The sequence below is a fragment of the Syzygium oleosum genome, unplaced genomic scaffold (genome assembly GCF_021117445.2).
Source record: "Syzygium oleosum isolate NSW1041296 unplaced genomic scaffold, Sole_v2.1 Sole_v2.20, whole genome shotgun sequence".
Lineage (NCBI taxonomy): Eukaryota > Viridiplantae > Streptophyta > Magnoliopsida > Myrtales > Myrtaceae > Syzygium > Syzygium oleosum.
The window spans coordinates 2,090,117-2,108,764 of NW_026607504.1; the positions used below are offsets into that span (position 1 = coordinate 2,090,117).

Genomic DNA, 18,648 nt, shown 5'->3' on the forward strand with positions numbered 1-18,648 from the left:
CCGTTTGTTTCGTGAAAAATGAACAATATGAATTTTTTTTTCCTAAAAATGACCGCTTACAAAAATGAATAAATATAAAAAAGTTTTTATCATTCTTGAAAATGTTTAGACATAAATTATTATCGAAAATAAAAAAAAATTCAATTGACTAATTGTTTCAAGCGATACAGGCGATCATTAGGAAAACATTTTTCAAATCGTTCATTTTTCGCGAAACAAACGGAGCCTAAAAGTCTCACGAATGGATGGGGAAATAAATAGACAAGTAAAAAAATATAGATTTTCACCTAAAAGAAATATCGAATTTTATAGATACCAACATCTTACTTATGATCTTCCCCTCCTTACCAAAAAAAACATCTTACTTATGGTCCTTACCCAAAAAAAAAAAAACATCTTACTTATGGTTATGCATCTTTAAAACTATGCATCTTTTACTGATCTATAAAACTATGCATCTTTTACTCTTTAGTTGTTGGGAGATGGATCGCTGGCCATTGTGATTTATTAAATTTATAATGGAGAGAATATGAATCCTTGGATCAGATTAGAAAAAAAAAAACTTGAAAATTTGTTTTGCCGATTAACACGTGTGATTTTCCAAGTTGATCAGTGTCTTTTCATAAGAAAGGAATTATCTACGGGATGTAGAAAATTACCTTTTCGTTATGGAAAATTGTTACGCACGTAGAAAAATTACTATTCGCATCTTTTTCACATACAAAAGCAAGAATTTATATGTGGTAACTTATTCATGTAGTAGCGAATTTTCGGATATCTCTCGTAAATGGTCTTTAGAGGTGATCAGAAACTTTTCCGTAATGGAAAGTGAATATCGATATAATTGTAATCTGTAATTCCGAGTATTTATTATAACACAAAATAAGTGTCTCCAAAGTTTTTAATGAGCATTGTTCTATATAATATTATGCGATGTTACTGGTATAACTTCCACCATCATAGTCATACATAACACGAAATGTGTCGATATACTGAAAAATGATATAATTTAACTTGATTACTTGCTTAAGAAGTAGGGAAGTAACCTGATTTTTTTTAATCCGGCGGGTGAATAAAATAAATCAAATATAATCTGTACATGTTAGAACGTTTCTATTAAATGAAACCGATCAAGGTTAATCAACTTTCCCTATCAAAAGTTTATTGTTATTACTTGAGATTTAAATGTCTAAATGATAAGAGATGTTTAGGTACATCTTATCAATGCATACTAGACCCGTCAAGCGGGTGGGTCAGGTCGAAAACGATCCGACCCAAATTGACCCATTTTTATGCAAAACAAACTTAGTGGTATACACATGACCCGACACATATCCAACCTGAACTATATTGCTAAAACACTTCCGTAATTAACCAAATCTAAGAAAATTCATACCTAAATTGAGATGAGAGCTCGGAGCGAGCAAGCGCGAGATCAATCAAGGGCAAGAGAGAGATAGAACGATAAGTCTAAGTAAGTTGTGAATCCATTTAATATTCATATTATTTTTTATTTTACCATTCTAAATCTATTTATGATATATTTACTGAATATAACTAATTCATATAATAACTCAACCCATCAGATACGGCTTCAGAAATAAGCGTATGATCCATTTTGAAAGGTCTAATGCACACCCCCATACGTCTCGAGAGATTTATTGGTAGTGACATGACCATGAACCTGAATGGGCCCCGATCAATGAAGAGAAACAGATGGAAAGTGATCAGCTAATGTAATACAAGGGATCAGGCAACTTGAAGGTCCGGTTGCCGGCATGGGTTCCTAGCACGTCGCTCCATTGGTCTCCGATGTTGCCGATAATTCTGTACCCGCTCTCTTCCACCTTCCTCCTCTCGTTTGATTTGTACACAAGCGCTTTTGTCCCCGAGTAAGCCGATCCCCTGCAACCCGAATGACCGGCGAATGCGGTTCTGATTACGGAATGACTAGCGAATGCAGTAAGGCATGAGCTTGTATGCTTTGTTTCGAGGGATGGGATGCTTCCATGGATGAAGCATAGATGCTAAGACCTAATCAATCATGTTAAGTGTAGAGATTGAACGATGATTTTGTATGGTTTTCTTGCTTTTTCGTTGTGTTTTGGGTGGATAAGAAGTTGGAAGGTGTGTGCTTACTTCAAGATGAGCATCTCCCACTTGTGAAACCCGGCATTCCTGAGATTGGAGGAAGTGATCTTCCTCTGGTCCTCGCTTCTTCCGGTGAGGAAGATGGGCTGGATCCCCAGTTTCAACACTTCCTGGTACAGCTTCAGCGTCTCTGGGAGCGCTGGTGCTTTGCCTTTCAGGACCCACTGTTTAAACGACGTTGCATTGTAGGGCTCCACTCTGCATATTCAGTGATTAAACCGGTTATTTTATATATGAAAAGGAATTACAATACCCACCAAAGCACAGCAACTTCTATGCGGCAAATCAGAGATAGATATGATTGCGTTTCTCTGCGTTCAACCATATCAGGCTTGGAAGAAAAGACACTAGAAATGGAACAAGATTACTTTTAGTTCTTTATGTCCTGTCATGAACAGTGAAAGCTGTCTCTCTTTGCTCAGAGTGTCCCGGAAATCATGTGGGCAATGACAAGGACAGCCGGTTTACAGCTTTAATCCGACATCATCAATCTATCAACTTGGACATTGAGCTTCTTCAACGAGAGTAAAAACCATATTATCACATGCATGTCATCGTGCAGTTTCTAATGAGAGCTCGTTCAAATAAATCTCCAACATAATTTTCGAGACATACATACATCAGTAAAGACAAGATATGAAGTGAACGAGCATGGATTTTCTTATTTTATTCTTTGCTTGTCGTTGTGACTTGTGACATCACAGACAAACTACAGAGCAATGTCGTATGTATTTTGCCTTCCACGTTCATTTTCAAGATCGCAAGAAAGGACTGAACTTTGGCAAAATCTCCTTTCTGCTACTCGGGGTAGGTCCAACAACTCATTTGCATCTCAATCATCGCGGAATCCAAAGGGGAAAAAGGTTAAAAAGATAAGACGTCGACCACATAATTTCGCAAGAGTATGCTTTCTAAAAACATAAAGCATTTACCATCTATCTCCATATGGATCTCCTCTTTATCTTTTCTTTACTATATGCTTTGACTGAATCTCATGAGATGAACATAGATGATGCATATCGTTTGTTCAACGACCACCATATTCCTGAGGACGGCCAATTGTAATATACGAACTCATTCCAAGTACCCGATACCGGCACGTGAACAAGACCGAGCAATCGGCGAAACCCACGTTATCATTGAAACATAATCTTTTTGCAGATTGAGAGAAAAGAGTCTTCGCTGTAAAAATCTATACTAAGTAAGTTCAGATAGACTAATTGTAGTCAAGATGGTAATCACTGGGTGCTTTTTAGTTTTTACCCCTATAACAGACGGCGATCCAATTGACCAAACACGACATCTTTGAAGAAATTCATTCAGCCACTCGGTTTCGATCTTGCCAAAATGAACACATGCTTTGGTCTTTAACACGAATTTTGAGATCACTTTCTTATGCTTTTAGGACCTTTAAAATGAAAGAGGAAACAAAGAAAACGAAAGCTTACTGCATTTGCGACATACCCGAATCCATGCTTCGCGTAATAAAGGAGATTGGAGAGCGAGGTCTCGTCGACGTCGAACACCCACACGTCCTTGCCGTCTCCGGCGAGCTTCAGGCTCCTCGCGTAGAGCACGGCCTCGCGCGCCACCACCTTCGAGTCCGCCCTATACTGATGCCCCAGCATGTAGTGACCCACATAGCCTTCGCACTCCCGCGGCACCGTTTTCCAATTCTTGACGTTGTTAGTCTCCACGCCCAACCTCCAGCTCAGGCAAGACAAGCCGTGCACGCTCTCACCGGCGGCTCCAGACTGCGGCCGGAGGACGTGGATCTCGTGGGGGATTCCGGCGAGGGAGCCTTGGATGGTGGCCACAAAGATGAGGAGTGCCCACATTCTCTTTTTCCTGTATTTGCCGTTTGATCTCTGGTTTGCGATACCGCGAGGGCGCTTCTTTGAATTGGCTCTACACATCGCCTCTATATGATATTAGGGAATTGTTAAAACAAAAAGGAAAGAGATCTAAAAGATCTTATTCCTAAAATTCCTGGTTGGCCCGTTTAATTTATATAAGACCTACCCCCGATAAATATTTTCTATTACTATTTTATTTGATAAGAAAAAAAAAATAAGAAATATTTTTTTAAATTTTATAGGGAAACAAATATATAAATAATTAAAAAAAATAAAAAATAAATATAAATAAAAATCAGTATGAACTTTTACTTTTAAATCAATGAAATACCGATATTTTTACCTATACTATTTGATTATTCGAGCATAGGTTTTCACACTCGATCGAGATGGAATCGAGTTTCCGTGTCGCCTACGCAAGTCGAGCTTGAACTTGATAGTGTATCGACTCGGCTCGATCATGCTCCTATTTTGGATAACTTTTCCGATCAAATCTCTCTAGTTCCGAACATGGTTAATTAGAGCCGACATGTTTGTTGAAGCATGCAATAGTTTTGAGGCAAAAAGCAGAACGCAAATTTTCGTGTAGACAGATATCATTGCTCAAAATCTGGCCATGGTCTTCATTTTCAGAGTCAGTCTCCTAAATTTCTTGATAGTTCATAATGGAAAATATACTCTTTTTCTTTCACGTTAGACTCTTGCCGAGTACAACGGAGATGTGGGCTTCCATTAACATAAATTGTTGTCGAAAATAAAACATTTTCAATCGACTAATTATTTCAAGCGATACAAACGATCATTTTCTAAAAAATATTTTCAAATTGTTCATTTTTTTAGAAAATGTTTTTCAAATGTTAAGCACGTAGAAAAATTACTATTCACGTTTTTTCACGTACAAAATCAAGAATTTATATGTGGTAACATACTCATGCAGTAGTGAGCTTTCATATATATAAATATGGGATAAGTGCACTACAAGTCCTAAAACTTGTCACAAAAGTGCGTTTGAGTCCTAAAACTTGCAAAAAGTTCATTTGAGTCCTAAAACTTGTCAAAATGGTTTATTTGAGTCCTAAAGTTAACACCGTTAGATTTACTAACGGAAAATGCTGACGTGGCGCTGACGTGTCATTTTTAATTATTTTTCTTGAGACACGTGGCGCCACGTTAGCAAAAATAAAAATAAAAATAGAAAAAGCTGAAAAAACAAAAAAAAACCAAAAAAAGAAAAAAACAAAAAAAGAACCGGCGGTGGCCAAGCCCGGCGGCCACCGCCAGTGGCCGCCGCCACAGCCACCGGGAAGGACCGGCGGAGGTCGCCTGGGCCTTCCCGAAGCCCGGTGACCCTCGCCAACCCCGGGCGAGTCCCCTGCGAGGGCTGGCGACCCTCGCTCAGATCTTGGGCGATCCATGGAGCTAATTATGATGCGTACAAAGTGGAAATTTGAGAACGACGTAGAGATATAATCTTATTGAAGCGAGGTATGCGCCAACTCAAAATGGCAAGTCTCTACACACACGTAATCTCCGTGCGGTGCATAAAATTGTCGCTGATATAGAAAGAAACTAGAGAGAGAGAAGGTTGCCCCAGATCTGAGCGAGGGTCGCCAGCCCTCGCAGGGGACTCGCCCGGGGTCGGCGAGGGTCGCCGGGCTTCGGGAAGGCCCAGGCGACCTCCGCCGGTCCTTCCCGGTGGCTGTGGCGGCAGCCACCGCCGGTTCTTTTTTTTTTTTTTTTTCCTTTTTTTGGTTTTTTTTCAGCTTTTTCTATTTTTATTTTTATTTTTGCTGACGTGGCGCCACGTGTCTCAAGAAAAATAATTAAAAATGACACGTCAGCGCCACGTCAGCATTTTCCGTTAGTAAACCTAACGGTGTTAACTTTAGGACTCAAATGAACTATTTTGACAAGTTTTAGGACTCAAATGAACTTTTTGCAAGTTTTAGGACTCAAATGCACTTTTGTGACAAGTTTTAGGACTTGTAGTGCACTTGTCCCTATAAATATCTCTCGTAAATGGTTTTTCGAGGTGACCAGCAACTTTTCCGTAATGGAAAATGAATATCAACATATTTGTAATCCGTAATTCCGACTATTTGTTATCTCGTGGAATAAGTGACTCCAAAGTATTTAATGAGCTTTGTTCAATATAATATAATGCGATGTTACCTGGTATTACTTCCACCATCATAGTCATACATAACACGAAATGAGTCAATAAATTGAAAAATATATAATATAACTTGATTGCTTATTAAGTAGGGACACAACCCAAATTTTTCTATTGGGTGGGTGAGTAAATTGAAGCAAATATAACCTGTAAATGTTTGAACGTTTCTATTAATAAAATCGATTAAGGCTAATCAACTTTTGCTATCAAAAGTTTTTTTTTATTGCTTTTAGGTACATCTAATCAATGCATATTAGATTCGTCAAACGGGTGGGTTGGCTTGGATTGAAAATGGTCTGACCCAAAGTGGCGAATTTTTATGCAATACAAATCTAGTGACCCATACTCAACCCAACACATTTCCGAACCATATTACTAAAACGCTTCCATATTTAATCAAATTTTGGAAAACTCATATCCAAACTAAGGTGAGAGCGCAAACTGAGCGAGCGAGAGATTTAGTGCGGGCGAGAGAGAGTAAAGAGAGAGCCATAAAGGTGAGCTGGGTAAGTTGTGAATCTATTTAACACGCATATTATTTTGAGTTTTGCTATTCTAAACCCATTTGTAATTTATTTATTGAATATAAATAATCCATATGACAACTCAGCCATAAAATATTAATTAAAAAATGGATGTATGACCAATTTTGACAAGTTTAATGCATATTCCCGCTCATCTCAAGAGATTTATTAGTTAAAATGGGCCCTTGATCAACGAAGAGAATCAGATGGAAAGTGATCAACTAATGTAATACAAGGGGTCGGGCAACTTGAAGGTCCGGTTGCCAGCATGGGTTCCGAGCACGTCGCTCCATTGGTCTCCGATGTTGCCAATGATTCTGTACCCGCTCTCTTCCACCTTCCTCCTCTCGTTTGATTTGTACACCACCGCCGTTGTCTCCGAGTAATCCGATCCCCTGCAACCCGAATGACCGGTGAATGCGGTTTCGATACGGAATGACTGGTGAATGCCGTAAGGCATGAGGTTGTGTGCTTTGTTTTGAGAGATGGGATGCTTCGATGGATGAAGTGCAGATGCTAAGACTTAATTAATCACGTCAAGTGTTGAGATTGAACGATGATTTTGTAGAGTTTTCTTGCTCTTTCGTTGTGTTTTGGGTGGATAAGAAGTTGGAAGGTGTGTGCTTACTTCAAGATGAGCATCTCCCACTTGTGAAACCCGGCATTCCTGAGATTGGAGGAAGTGATCTTCCTCTGGTCCTCGCTTCTTCCGGTGAGGAAGATGGGCTTGATCCCCAGTTTCAACACTTCGTGGTACAGCTTCAGCGTCTCTGGGAGCGCTGGTGCTTTGCCTTTCAGGACCCACTGATTAAACGACGTTGCATTGTAGGGCTCCACTCTGCATATTCAGTGATTAAACCGGTTACTTTATCCATGAAAACGAATTACAATACCCACCAAAGCACAACTTCTATGTGGCAAATCAGAGATAGATATGTGGCAAATCTGGCCTTTGCATCAATTTGATGTGAAGAATGCATTTCTTCATGGACATTTAGAGGAGGAGATCTATATGGAGCTTCCACCTGGATACAGATGCGCAGATAAGCCGAACATGGTCTGTAAGCTGGAAAGATCATTGTATGGGTTGAAGCAGTCCCCTCGTGCATGGTTTGGTCGCTTTAGCTCAGCTATGAAAGGGTATGGATACTCCCAAAGTAACTCAGATCATACTTTGTTCTTAAAAGGTGCTCAAGGAAGAATGACAGCTCTTATCATATATGTAGACGACATGATTATTACAGGCAATGATAGTGCAGAGATTATGAGACTGCAGGGATTATTATCAAGCGAGTTTGAGATGAAGAACTTGGGAGGTTTGAAATATTTCCTGGGAATCGAGGTTGCTAGGTCGAAGGAAGGGATTTACTTGTCTCAGCGGAAGTATGTTCTTGATCTTTTGACCGAAGTTGGCATGCTAGATTGCAAGCCTGCAGACACTCCTATGGTACAAAACTGTAAGCTTGGAGAGTACCCTGATCAGACGCCTACTAATAAAGAGAAATACCAAAGGTTAGTAGGTCGATTGATTTACTTATCACATACACGTCCTGATATTGCTCATGCAGTAAGTGTGGTGAGTCAGTTCATGCATGCACCTAGTGAGGATCATATGAGTGCTGTGTGGCGCATCATTCGATATTTGAAGTCAGCCCCAGGAAAGGGGTTGCTATTTGCAAAGAATGGCCACCTTGAAATAGAAGGTTACACAGATGCAGATTGGGCTGGAAGTGTGACAGACAGGAGGTCTACATCAGGGTATCTTACATTTGTGGGAGGCAACCTTGTTACATGGAGAAGTAAGAAACAAAATGTTGTAGCTCGGTCTAGTGCAGAAGCTGAATTCAGAGGTGTAGCAAAGGGGTTATGCGAACTTCTATGGCTTCGAAAGCTGCTAACTGAGCTTGGGTATCCACCAGGTTTGGAAATCAAATTGTTTTGTGATAATAAAGCAGCCATAAATATTGCTCATAATCCAGTTCAGCATGATAGAACCAAACATGTGGAGATTGACAGACATTTCATCAAAGAGAATTTGGAGGCAAAAGTGATCCAGTTACCATTTGTCAAGTCTGAAGACCAGTTAGCTGATATATTGACAAAGGCTCTGTCAAGTAGAGAATTTCATTGCTCACTTATCAAGTTGGGTATCAAAGACATCTTTGCACCTACTTGAGGGGGAGTGTGGTCGTGAGCTATTTTAGCCTATTTGTTAGGCTTTTTTATTGTATAGATTTCTTCCTAGTATAGAATCCTTCCTATTGTATATCTCCTAATTAGGGTTGTCATATGTCCTATATATACATTGTAAATGTACAGAAAACATATTCATTGAATAGAAAAAGGAGAGTTTTTTCCTACAGAAAAGACCCTAGAAATGGAACAAGATTACTTTTAGTTCTTTATGTCCTGTCATGAATAGGGAAAGCTGTCTCTCTTTTCTCAGAGTGTCCCGGAAATCATGTAGGCAATGACAAGGACAGCCCGTTTACGGCTTTAATCCTGTTAAATATGTCTTGAATTTTATGTTCTCGGTCCGGTTTAACACCCGACCCGACATATTTTTGTGCGACCCGAAAATTGAGATTTAGTTCGCGACGCGGAGAGTTGGGCCGATAGGCCCAACTCGTAGCAAGTGAACAAATCTCTATGGCGGTTCGCCCGAGCTGGAGCAACGAACCAATGTTTCGGGGGTTCGGGGGCTACGCCCCTGAGGAAATTTTTTTTGGGAGCACTATTTATACCGCGGCTAGGTTTTCTCATTGTTATACAGAGCGAATTTTGTTTTCGGAGAGTTTTATGAGCCGTGAGCTTTTGTCGTTGTTTCGACTTCTGAAAACTGTACTCTCTTTGATTATAGTGGAATCTTGTCTTGCCTCGCCCGTGGACGTAGATCACGTTGTGATCGAACCACGTAAATCCTCGTGTTCTGTGTTTGCTTTTCCGCGTTTGCTTCAACAAATCCGACATCATCAATCTTATGTTTCCGACCCGGGAAGGGCAAATCATCTTGGATATTGAGCTTCTTCAACGAGAGAGAAAACATATTATCAATTGCATAACATATTCATCGTCGATCTTGGCGCAGTTTCTTGTGAGGGCTCATTCAAATTAATCTCCAACGTAACTTTCGAGACATATACGCACCAGTTAAGACAAGATATGAAGTGAACGAGCATGCATTCTCTTATTTTATTCTTTACTTGTCATTGTGACTCGTGACATCACAGCAAACTACAGAGCAATATCATATGTATTTTGCCTTCCACGTTGATTTTCAAAGATCGCAAGAAAGGACACAACTTTGGCAAAATCTCCTTTCTGCATTGATTTATTAGGCTTCTTGAAGCTTCTGCTACTCGGGTAGGTCCAACAACTTATTTTTGCGTCTATATCATCGCGGAATCTAAAGGGGAAGAAAGGTTAAAAAGACAAGATGTCGACCACATTATTTTGCTAGAGTATGCTTTCTTAAAACATAAAGCATTTACCATCTATCTCCATATGGATCTCCTCTTTCATCTTTTCTTTACGATACTTTGACTGTGTCTCATGAGATGAACATAGATGATACATATCCTTTGTTCAATGACCACCATATTCCTGAGGACGGCCAATTGTAATATACGAACTCATTCCAAGTACCCAATACCGGCACGTGAACAAGGCTGAGCAATCGACGAAACCCGCATTATCATTGAAACATAATCTATTTGCGGATAGAGGGAAAAGAGTCTTCGCTTTAAAAATCTATACAAAGTAAGTTCAGATAGACTAATTGTAGTTAAGATGGTAATCCCATGGTGCTTTTTAGTTTTTACCCCTATAACCGTCTTTCGACAGCGAAAAACCGCCGATCCAATCAACCAAACACGACTTCTTCGAAGAAATTTATTCGGCCATTCGGTTTCAACTTTGAAAAAATACACACATGCTTTGGTCTTCAACAGGACTTGTGAAATCACTTTCTTTTCCTTTTTGGACTGATAAGATGAAGGAGGAAACAAAGAAAACGAAAGCTTAATGCATTTGTGACATACCCGAATCCATGCTTCGCATAATAAGGGAGATTGGAGAGCGAGGTCTCGTCGATGTCGAACACCCACACGTCTTTGCCGTCTCCAGCGAGCTTCAGGCTCCTCACGTAGAGCACGGCCTCTCGTGCCACCACCTTCGAGTCCTCCCTATACTGATGCCCCAGCATGTAGTGACCCACATTGCCTTCACACTCTCGTGGGACCGTGTCCCAGTTCTTGATGTTGTTAGTCTCCACGCCCAACCTCCAGCTCAGGCAAGACAAGCCGTGCACACGCTCGCTGGCGGCTCTCGACTGCGGCTGGAGGATGTGGATCTCGTGGGGGATTCCGGCGAGCGAGCCTTGGATCGTGGCCACGAAGATAAGCAGTGCCAGCATTCTTTTTTTCCTGTTTTTGCCTCTCGAGAGAGAGAGGTAGGTAGGTATAATCTCTGGTTTGCTATATCGCGAGGGCGCTAATTTAAATAGGCTCTATATCACCTCTACATGATAAGAACTTATAATTATTTGTCATAAACTATTAGCGTGAGCTGTCTATTAGAGCCAAAAAAAGAAGGGTTCTTCTTTTTTTGTACTCTTTCTTTGTATATCCCCTGATTTGTAGGTCAATTAGCGTTGGTTCGCTTCTACATATATATATATATATATATATATATATATATATATGTGTGTGTGTGTGTGTGTGTGTGTGTGTGTGTGTGCGCGCGCGCGCGCATATAGCCTTGTAAACGTAAGAAGAAAAAAAGGAATCACACAGAAGGTTTTTTAGAATTCTTTATTCTTCTACATGGTATCAGAGCCACTGATCAAGGGACTCTATACTTGATCCGATCACTCAGACTCCATTGCCGCGACCTTCGTCGCTGCTCCAACCAGACTTCTTGAAGATTGCTGCAACCGTGCTGCATCAGTATGGGTGCCGCACCAACAAATTCCATCCACATCATTGTAGATTGTCGTATTCCGTGCTAATAGCGTGCGGTTGCTGCGTCATTTTATCCCACCATCACATTTGTTTCTTGCCATTATACAACTCTATGGCAAACAAAAACCCAACTGACGATGTTATGGCAAACAAAAACCCAACCGACGATGTTCTTCCCCTGGTAGCACAAGGGGAAACTTCGAATACTGATGCTCTTATTGAGCGTTTGATCCAGGTACTGTCCCAACATCATGTCCCACAATCTCATGTTGAAACTCCGGCTCCCTCGATTGCTGCCAAGTTAGATGGAAGCAATTATTGTCTTTGGTCCCAAGTTGTCGAGATGTACATCTCTGGCAAAGACAAGTTGGGATATATTACTGGGGTTCTTCCCTAACCTCCTCCGAATGATCCTGGCTTCCGGAAGTGGAAGACTGATGACTCAATTGTGAAGGGTTGGCTTATCAATTCCATGGATCCCGCACTGATTGGCAACTTCATCCGATACCCCACCTCAAAAGCGGTTTGGGATGCGGTAGCTACGACATTCTTTGATGGAGTTGACGTCTCCCAGGTGCACGGTTTAAAGCGACACCTAACCCGATTGAAGTAGGCGGGCGGACCCATTGAAAAGTATTATAATGATCTTCAAGGACTTTGGAGAGAAGTTGATTTTTGCCGGTCTAATCCCATGACCTGCGCTCAGGATATTGACAGATACAACACCTTGGTTCAGGAAGATCGTGTTTACTTGTTCTTGGATGGACTGGATGATCGCCTCGACAAGGTCCGGGCTGATGTATTGCAGATGCAACCATTTCTTGCGGTTGAACAAGCCTATGCACGAGTAAGACGCCAGGCTGTTATGATGGCACACCCACAGTCTCCCACCACTGCCGCTATGGTGTCGCGTGGTAGGAAAACAGGCTCGCAATTTCCAGAATTCGGCCTCGGAAATGCTACTTTACAAATGGTTCCTGGTTCTACTACGCTTGGGGGAGGGCGCTCTGGCACTGGTCCGAGAGCTAAGTTGCAACCGCTAGCAGCAGGGGGTTGCACTCATTGCGGGAATTCATGACATACGAAGGAGACTTGTTTCAAGTTGCATGGCTATCCTGAGTGGTGGAAGGAATAACAGGCTAAAAAGAAGGCTGACAATCTGACGGGCAGGGGACATGCTTCCTTGACCACAGGTGATTCGTCCTTATCTTTGGTGCAGCAAGTAGACTCCACTGCTGCACTTGATTTCGATCCTAACAATGGGTTTGTGCTTGTTAGTACTTCTCAGGCTGGAGGTAAAGATGGGTGGATTGTTGATTTAGGCTCTACTGATGACATGACACCCCATCCTGATGATCTCCCGCGTCACACCGCTCCGAGAAGACAATATATATAATGCTAATGATTGTAGTTTTCCTGTGTTGGGGGCTGGCAGTGTTGAACTTTCCCCATCTTTATCATTATCTCACACTTTGTTAGTGCCATCCTTATCTAACCAATTGCTCTCTGTGGGACAAATCACTGATGAATTGAATTGCAGCGTACTCATGTATCCCTCCTTTCGTTTATTTCAGGATATCCTCACGAAGGAGATTATTGGACATGGTACTAAGAGGGAGGGATTATACTTTGTTGATGACTTCACTAAAAGCCGAGTATACCACACCCACAGTTAGTCTACTGCTAAGGAGAAAGAAATTTGGTTATGGCACCGTCGTTTAAGACACCCTTCTTTTGGGTATTTAAAGAAATTATTTCCAGACTTATTCAGTAGTTTATCGGATTCTGAATTTCACTGTGAGACTTGCATTTTGGTGAAGAGCCATTGTGCTTCTTTTCCATTGAGTTTTAATAAGAGCCCAACTTCTTTTTCATTAATACATTCTGATGTGTGGGTTGCTTCACCAATTGTTACTATGCCTGGCGTTCGTTGGTTTGTAACTTTTATGGATGACTGTACCAGAATGACCTGGTTATATTTAATGAAACATAAAGATGAAGTAGGGACAATCTTTCATGTATTTCACCGCATGGTCACGACTCAATTTGGAGCTCAAATCCGTGTCGTTCGCAGCGACAACGGCGGCGAATATATTAACCAACACCTCATAGGTTATTTTCAAGACCATGGGTTAATTCACAAGACCTCTTGCACTTAGACACCCCAGCAAAATGGTGTTGCCGAACGAAAAAACCATCATATCCTGGAGACGGCGAGGGCACTCCTAGTGGGTGGGCAGGTTCCGAATCGGTTTTGGGATGAGGCAGTAGTTACTACTGTGCATCTGATGAATCGCATGCCCTCCTGTGTGTTGGCATTCTAGACCCCGCTACAGGCTCTTTCGACGCATGTCTCACTTATCTCAGTCTTAACTTTACCTCCTAAGGTATTTGGGTGTGTGGCCTACGTCCACCTGCATAAGAATCAGCGAACAAAGCTTGACCCATGCGCTGTCAAATGTGTTTTTCTTGGCTATGGAACCTACCAAAAGGGCTATCGCTGCTACAATCCGGACACAAAGAAAACTCATGTGACCATGGACGTCACATTTGTTGAATTTGAACTCGTCTTTCCTGCCACCAATAGTACCTTTTAGGGGAAGATCCATGGTGAAAGGGTAAATTGGTGGGAAGGTAGCATGATGGCAGGGACTAGCGGTGCATGTGACTCACAATAGCATGGTCTAGCAGCACCGACGTCAGATGATTTTGTAGGACGAACAGTAGGTCCGGCTGTGGATCCGGGTAGTGGACATCAAAACCAGCAACAACTTCTTAATGAATGTGACCAGCAGAGTATTTTAGTACAAGAGACACAAGAACAACCTCAACAACAGTCCTCTCTTCATCAAAATATCCCCTCTTTAGTACCCGACCATTCTCCTAAGGATACTCTTGAGGTAAGTTCTATCATACATGATTCTCTAGTTGATACTGATGAGGTTATTGGTTATAAATTACCCAACTGACACAATCGAGGCAAGGCTCTTAATAGGTACTCACCAGTTGTGGAGAAACGAAGTTCGAAGTACCCGATTACCAATTATGTTTCGACAAGGAGATTGTCAAAACATTTTAAGTCATTTGTGGCCAATGTCTCCGCAATTCATGTTCCTAGTGGAGTACAAGAAGCCTTGAGGGATCCCAAGTGGGTTCAGGCAATGAAAGAGGAGATGGAAGCTTTGCAGAAAATAAGACCTAGAGACTGGTAGAGCTGCCGAAGGGGAAGAAGGCAATAGGGTGCAAATGGGTCTTCATAGTCAAATACAAAACAAATGGGTCGGTTGAGAGGTACAAGGCATGGCTGGTAGTAAAGGGATATACCCAAACCTATGGTGTGGACTACCAAGAAACACTCTCTCCAATTGCAAAGCTGGATACCATACAGGTTTTGATGTCACTTGCAGCGAACCTGGACTAACCTTTGCATCAGTTTGATGTGAAGAATGCGTTTCTTCATGGAGATCTAAAGGAAGAAATATACATGGAAGTCCCACCTGGGTATGCGTGTGCTGATCAGTCAAATGTGGTGTGCAAACTCCAGCGGTCATTATATGGGTTAAAGCAATCACCCTGCGCGTGGTTTGGTCAATTTAGCTCAGTGATGAAGAGGTATGGATACAATCAAAGTAATTCTGATCATACATTATTCTTGAAGCGTAGACAGGACAAAGTGACAACATTGATCATATACGTGGATGATATGATCATCACATGGGATGATCTAGAAGAAATTGCAGACCTTCAAGGGCAGCTAGCCAAAGAGTTTGAGATGAAAAATTAGGGATGCCTGAAATATTTCTTGGGAATTGAAGTAGCCAGGTCGAAGGAAGGTATTTTCTTATCTCAACGAAAATATGTGTTAGATTTATTAGCTGAGGTTGGAATGTTGGAGTGTAAGCCTGCTGACACGCCTATAGTTCAAAATCATAAACTCGGAGAGTTTCATGATCAAGTGCCTACCAATAAAGATAGATACCGAATGTTAGTAGGGAGACTGATTTATTTGTCATACACTCGTCCTGATATTGCATATGATGTGGGGATTGTGAGCCAATTTATGCATGCTCCGAGTGAAGAACATATAAATGTTGTGGTTCGGATTCTGCGCTACTTGAAGTCAGCTCCAGGAAAAGGGTTGTTCTTTGTGAAGTTGAGGTAGAGGGATTTACGGATGCGGATTGGGCAGGTAGTATCTCTGATAGGAGGTCTACGTCAAGCTATTTCACATTTGTGGGAGGAAACTTGGTAACATGGAGGAGTAAGAAGCAAAACGTTGTAGCCTTGTCAAGTGCTAAAGCAGAACTTCGAGGGGTAGCTAAAGGTCTATGCGAGCTACTATGGCTAAAAAGGTTGATGACAGAACTTTGTTTCTCACCTGAGTCCGAGATGAGACTATTTTGTGATAATAAAGCCGCAATTGAAATTTCTTACAATGCAGTTCAACATGACTATACTAAGCATGTTGAGGTCAATAGGCATTTTGTCAAGCAGAACTTGGATGATAAAGTTATAAAGTTTTCTTTTGTCAGATCTAAAGATCAGTTGGAGGATGTTCTTACGAAGTCCTTGTCGAGTCAAGCTTTTCACAGCTCACTTGGCAAGCTAGATATTAAAGACATCTTCTCACTCGCTTGAGGGGGAGTGTTAGCGTGAGTTATCTATTAGAGCTAAAATATGAAGAGTTCTTCTTGTTTTATACTCTTTCTATGTGTATTCCCTGATTTGTAGGTTAATTAGGATTGATTCGCTTCTATATATATATTTGTGCATATAGCCTTGTAAACGTAAGATATTAAAGACATCTTCTCACTCGCTTGAGGGGGAGTGTTAGCGTGAGTTATCTATTAGAGCTAAAATATGAAGAGTTCTTCTTGGTTTATACTCTTTTTATGTATATTCCCTGATTTGTAGGTTAATTAGGATTGGTTCGCTTCTATATATATATTTGTGCATATAGCCTTGTAAACGTAAGAAAAAAAAAAGGCATCACACAGAAGGTTTTTTTAGAAATCTTTATTCTTCTACAGTAACTTCATGCTACGTAGCTTTTTTGTTTTTCTTTTCCTTTTGGGGTTATGACATAAGATACGAACTTTGAGATAAACGTTTATTATAATAAGCTTATCAAATCCGTGGGGGAGATCTCAATAATGTCCTTGTTTTAAAGAAAGGATTAATGTAATCGTTAGTAGTTGAAACGAGAATCGTAGCATGGAAAAGCACGATATTTGAAGATCACGCTATCCGTCTGACAAAATTGTTGGCAGATGCTTTGGATTCTCTTCTCAAAACTGACCACTCGATCCTCCTTTTGTTTGCTACTGTTTATAGTCATGCCACAAAATTTGTTGGACCGTCTGTATATATAATATATACATACACCTTTGAATATTTCTAGATGTGCGGTCCTTATCACATTACTGTGCATTGCTCCCTCCACAGGAACAATTTTTTGCGACGATTTATGAGTGATTGGTATATAGTACGCTAACATCCAACGGTCTAATAAAGACCAACCAGGCTTCTTGTCTAGTTTGGCAGTGCAATAGTTTGAACCAGCAAAGACACTTTCGCTCACAATCACTGCATACAAGATCCTTTTGGCGTTCAATTTCTTAGCAAATTGTGTTGAAACTGTAGTTTTTCACAATTTTGCTTGTTAATTAACATGGTCCCGATAAAAAGAAAGAGTGGAGGGTAGTCGATCGTTTCGATATCTAATGTACCCATGCCATACCTCGATGTCGTCCATGGATATCTAATATTTCTTCCGGTTCTGTTGATGAGAAGGGGTTAGGGAAAGCTTGAACCCAATTCGTACATGATCAATACTCAAAAGAAGCATAACTTAAATGGAGCTTAAGGTCCAAATTTGGAAGAAGATGTGGTGGGGAAATTCTAGCTACCAATTCTACCACTTAGTCACTCATTTTCTACTTAATCCCTATTTCATTGCCATATATTTTCGTAGCTAAGTAGTGGAAAATCTTTCTACCGGTACACGATTCCGATTTTCATTTCTTCCGGTTTCGAAAGTTGTTTCTATTTCTTCCGTTCCTACTTCAATTGCTACGGGCATACCGTTTAGTCACAAAAAAAAGAAAAATCAATTTTGGAGATGCTTAAGGTTCCTACAAAATAGACATATGCATTGCGACCGTTAATAAACACTTCTTTTCAGATTTAATAAGTGATCTATTTAATCGAAAAAAAAAGGGGGGGAAGGAAGATGGGGAAATCTGCCAAGTCCCATGTGATTGTCATTTGAAAAGCAGAACTTAGCTTGGAGTCAATTTCAAGAAATTAGATATAATGAAAGGAATTGGTCAAAAAAGTATTATTCAACCAAATGATTGCTTTTATTTTCGAGGCCTATAATTGCTTGCTGGAAGAAAGAAAAGGTGCCCCATGTGCCAGAGCTGGAGAATGTGAATCTTTGACTTGATTCGATGTAAATAATAATTATAGTCTGTAAATTTAAGGTTAATAATGTATAGTTCCATTCATTAATCGTGCTTGCTTAAGGGTCTGTTTTTATTTTTACAAAAAAGGATAACAAAACCAATTTAGACAAAAAAAAATAGTTCATAGAAATATTCCATGAAAATGGAAAATCTTGCCGTTACCAAAAATATTATAGACGAAGAGAGAAGCCAGAGTGTTTCCATCTAGAAAAGGAAAAATGACACAAATGATTCATGGACTTTGGCCTAATATCCAATGTGGTCGCTGAACTTTTAATTTGTTCAATGTGATCTCTGGACTTTTAGTTTATGTTCAGTTTAGTCTTTGAACTATATGAAAATGTTCAATGTATTCCCTGAACTTGAATTAATGGAAAGACGACGTTGATTATTTTTATATAGTTTAGGGACTAAGTTAACCATGTGAACCACATTGAACAAATTGAAAGTTCAAGGATCACATTGCACATTGTGCTAAACTTCATAGACCAGATTAAACAAATTAAAAGTTCAGAT

At 40.5% G+C, this 18,648-nt stretch overlaps 2 protein-coding genes across 2 annotated transcripts; both read right to left on the reverse strand.

The window, feature by feature from the left end:
* Positions 1–1,621: 1,621 nt before the first annotated feature.
* LOC130140636 (acid phosphatase 1-like) lies at positions 1,622–4,083 on the reverse strand. The gene is made up of 3 exons (XM_056320561.1): positions 3,616–4,083; positions 2,140–2,349; positions 1,622–1,905 (listed from the first exon to the last, which is right to left on the reverse strand). The coding sequence occupies exons 1-3, from the start codon at positions 4,065–4,067 to the stop codon at positions 1,728–1,730; spliced, it is 840 nt and encodes a 279-aa protein (XP_056176536.1). The 5' UTR covers positions 4,068–4,083; the 3' UTR covers positions 1,622–1,727.
* A 2,769-nt stretch (positions 4,084–6,852) lies between these two features.
* Positions 6,853–11,684, reverse strand: LOC115683996 (acid phosphatase 1-like). Its single transcript, XM_056320558.1, has 4 exons — positions 11,614–11,684; positions 10,745–11,179; positions 7,333–7,542; positions 6,853–7,099 (listed from the first exon to the last, which is right to left on the reverse strand). Exons 1-4 carry the CDS (start codon positions 11,682–11,684, stop codon positions 6,922–6,924), a joined length of 894 nt encoding a protein of 297 aa, XP_056176533.1. The 3' UTR covers positions 6,853–6,921.
* Positions 11,685–18,648: the final 6,964 nt, after the last annotated feature.